The 2,934-nt window shown below is 27.2% G+C and overlaps 1 protein-coding gene across 1 annotated transcript; it reads right to left on the bottom strand.

Annotated features, from left to right (window-relative positions):
- Window positions 1–1,628: 1,628 nt before the first annotated feature.
- On the bottom strand, window positions 1,629–2,858 carry LOC108578958 (UDP-N-acetylglucosamine transporter). The gene is made up of 3 exons (XM_017942384.1): window positions 2,696–2,858; window positions 2,386–2,600; window positions 1,629–2,285 (listed from the first exon to the last, which is right to left on the bottom strand). Exons 1-3 carry the CDS (start codon window positions 2,856–2,858, stop codon window positions 1,629–1,631), a joined length of 1,035 nt encoding a protein of 344 aa, XP_017797873.1.
- Between the last annotated feature and the right edge of the window lie 76 nt (window positions 2,859–2,934).

The raw sequence follows: 2,934 nt of genomic DNA, 5'->3' as shown, positions 1-2,934 counted from the left end.
ATACGCAAGAAAATCGCGTTTTGAAATTTTCAAGTATTAAAACAAGATCATCTTTTAATTGCACTTTCTTTTTTTATTAATTCCTTGTATGTAAAAGCAGTATTGTTGTGAAAATATAAAAAATATACAGTCGTAAGATCGGATGATTTCATAATTTCCCCTACCACTGTACGAATAGCGTGATCTAAGGTACAAAGTAATGTTACTTTTTCAACGAAATACTTTACATTTATAATATTCATGTATGTATGGCTTTATGACATAAATATATAATTAGATGAATGAATAAAAGGTGAACATTTTTTTAAACAACATAAGCACGTTTCCAAAATTTTAAAAATAAACGATAAGTGCGCCATTGGCATTTTCCCTGCCACACTTTCCAATAGTCACCTTCACCTTTGATCGTATGCATGCTAGGAGTAACATCGTTCATTTAAAATTTGTATTTACTCACCTTGAAAATCACCGGTATCGGCGACAATTGTTGTGATTTCCTTTAACTGCGTTAACGAGCTCGTCATCTTGGCTTTCTTCGTTTGAGTCTCGCTCATTCTTATCGATACTTTTATATACCGACCGGAGATCGAAATTCCTACTTCTTACACTGGAATGATCAGCGTTCACAATACTTTACAGGATTGCCAACTTGCATGGAACTATCATTTGTTTCCCTCCCACACTACTTATGTTATGTAACTCATAATCGATTTTTTTTATTGAATTCGATATAATTTAGAAATTTAAATATAAATTATCTTAATTAAAATCCTATTGTTTCGTATATTTAATTCTATACTAGCGTTTATGTATGTATATATTATTTATTAACAAGTTTCATAAATAATTTGAATATTTAAAATCGGCACTTGTTGCATGTGGTATATGTATATAAAGATATGAGATGTGTTAATTTTCTCGAAATGAATTAATGTAAATTGTATTTTTAAATGATAAATATATTTCTATAATTTGCGTATATATCATAACTCGTGTTTATTCAATTTAAGTACAATGAAAATTTATATGTATTCTAATTATGTATTGCGTTATTTTAATACATGTGTGTACTTATAATCCACAATCAAAGATAGTAACAATGTACAAAAATATATCAATTAAGAACAATTTTATTTTTTTTATATGCACTTTAATAAGAATTATCTAGATTAATTTTCTGTTAATATATTTTAGTACTCAAGATATATTTTAATAAGAATATTTCTATATACTAGTATATGTAAATAACTTGTTGATTTGATATAAAAATGTGTTCACACAGTTTTCAAGTAACTTTTGCGCAAAATACAATTTATTCGAATATTTAATATATTTACATTCTCAACAGGTGACCCATTACTAGGTATTATATTACTTTTATATGAAAACATGACCTATTAATGAGTCACGTTATTATTCATGATTAATATTTAGAAATACATTAGAACTTTTATAGAGGACGTATAACAAAATACTGATAAAGTAAGTGATATGATATACATGCTAATGTTTTAACCGTTGATCGCCTTTTTAGATCGAAAAAAGTATTAAATTATACTCTTGCGTGAATACGTTAAAATATTTGTTGCATTGAACAATATCACGTTTATCTTACAGGTAAGTTTAGTTTAACTTGCATCAAACTTTTCAATTAGAGAATGCTTATCAATGAATGTAGGTTTTGGTTGATGTCCATACATAAAAATTGAACATATTACTAAAACAGCACCCAAAGAAAATTGGAAAGTTAATTGGAAATCAAAAATGTATATAGAAGCTATACAAGAAATTATAATGGCTAAAGATGTAGCAAAACCTTTAAGTATATTATCTGCATATTTAACCACCATTGCAACAATAAGACCTCCACCTGCTTGAAGTACAATTAAATAACAAACAAACGCATCATAACCAAAGAAGAAACCTCGATTTTGTAAAGTTTTTCCATCATTTACAAAACATGTAATTAATCCAAAGGGTAATGACAATAAACTTAACTGGACGTTTCTCATCCATACTGATATATCTGAATCTTTCAGTATTTTCTCAAAATATATCCCAGCAAAACCTGATAGAAAACACGCACTTAAAGCAGCTGAGAATCCAAGTAAATGATTTTGCTCTATGCCAGATGGCAAAGTAGTATCTGAACTTTGAACTAATTGTACTAGTACTATTCCTATGACTAGTAATATTAGAGCACCCCACTGAGTACTTCTTAAAGATTTTCTGAGTATTACTACAGCAAAGAAAGCTGTAGTCAAGATTTTGAGTTGGTATGTTACCTAAGAAATAATATAAGAAGTATGTATGTATATATGTAAAAATCATCAATATTAACACTAATAAGTAAAGAATATTAAAAGTACATTATATTGCATATACCTGATAAGTTGCTGCATCTAAATTAGATGCTGATACATATAAAAGATTATTTTGTACAATGTACAAAAGTGATGGCACAGATACTTTTAAAGTATCAATAGGTTCTTTTATAATTGTTAATTTTAAAGAATTAAAAAATGCTGAGAAGCTGCCTTCTTCAATAAAAACTAGTATCAAACATGTTAAAAGTTTAACAACTTCTGCCATAACAACAGCTAAGGAAAGTGTTTAATTATTAGAAATTAATAATGATATATAATTATAGTAAAAGTGATAAATAAAATAGAAATATTAGTTTATGAAAATGTACCAGTTGATGAAAGAAACATATCTCCTGACCTTGTACGTGCATAACGCATACTAAGTCCAACCAAGGCATTTTGCAATGTAAGTGTAACTAAACTAATGTATTTTAATGCTTGACCACTTCCTGTAAAATAAATTTGCAAATAAAATATAAGGAAAATGATCATGTAATGAATATATATGTGTATGTACACATTATACTTCTAATTTTAATGTATATACTTATAAAATTATATATTTACT

The sequence above is a fragment of the Habropoda laboriosa genome, unplaced genomic scaffold (genome assembly GCF_001263275.1).
Source record: "Habropoda laboriosa isolate 0110345459 unplaced genomic scaffold, ASM126327v1 scaffold14, whole genome shotgun sequence".
Lineage (NCBI taxonomy): Eukaryota > Metazoa > Arthropoda > Insecta > Hymenoptera > Apidae > Habropoda > Habropoda laboriosa.
This window is presented reverse-complemented; position numbering and strand designations above follow the sequence as displayed.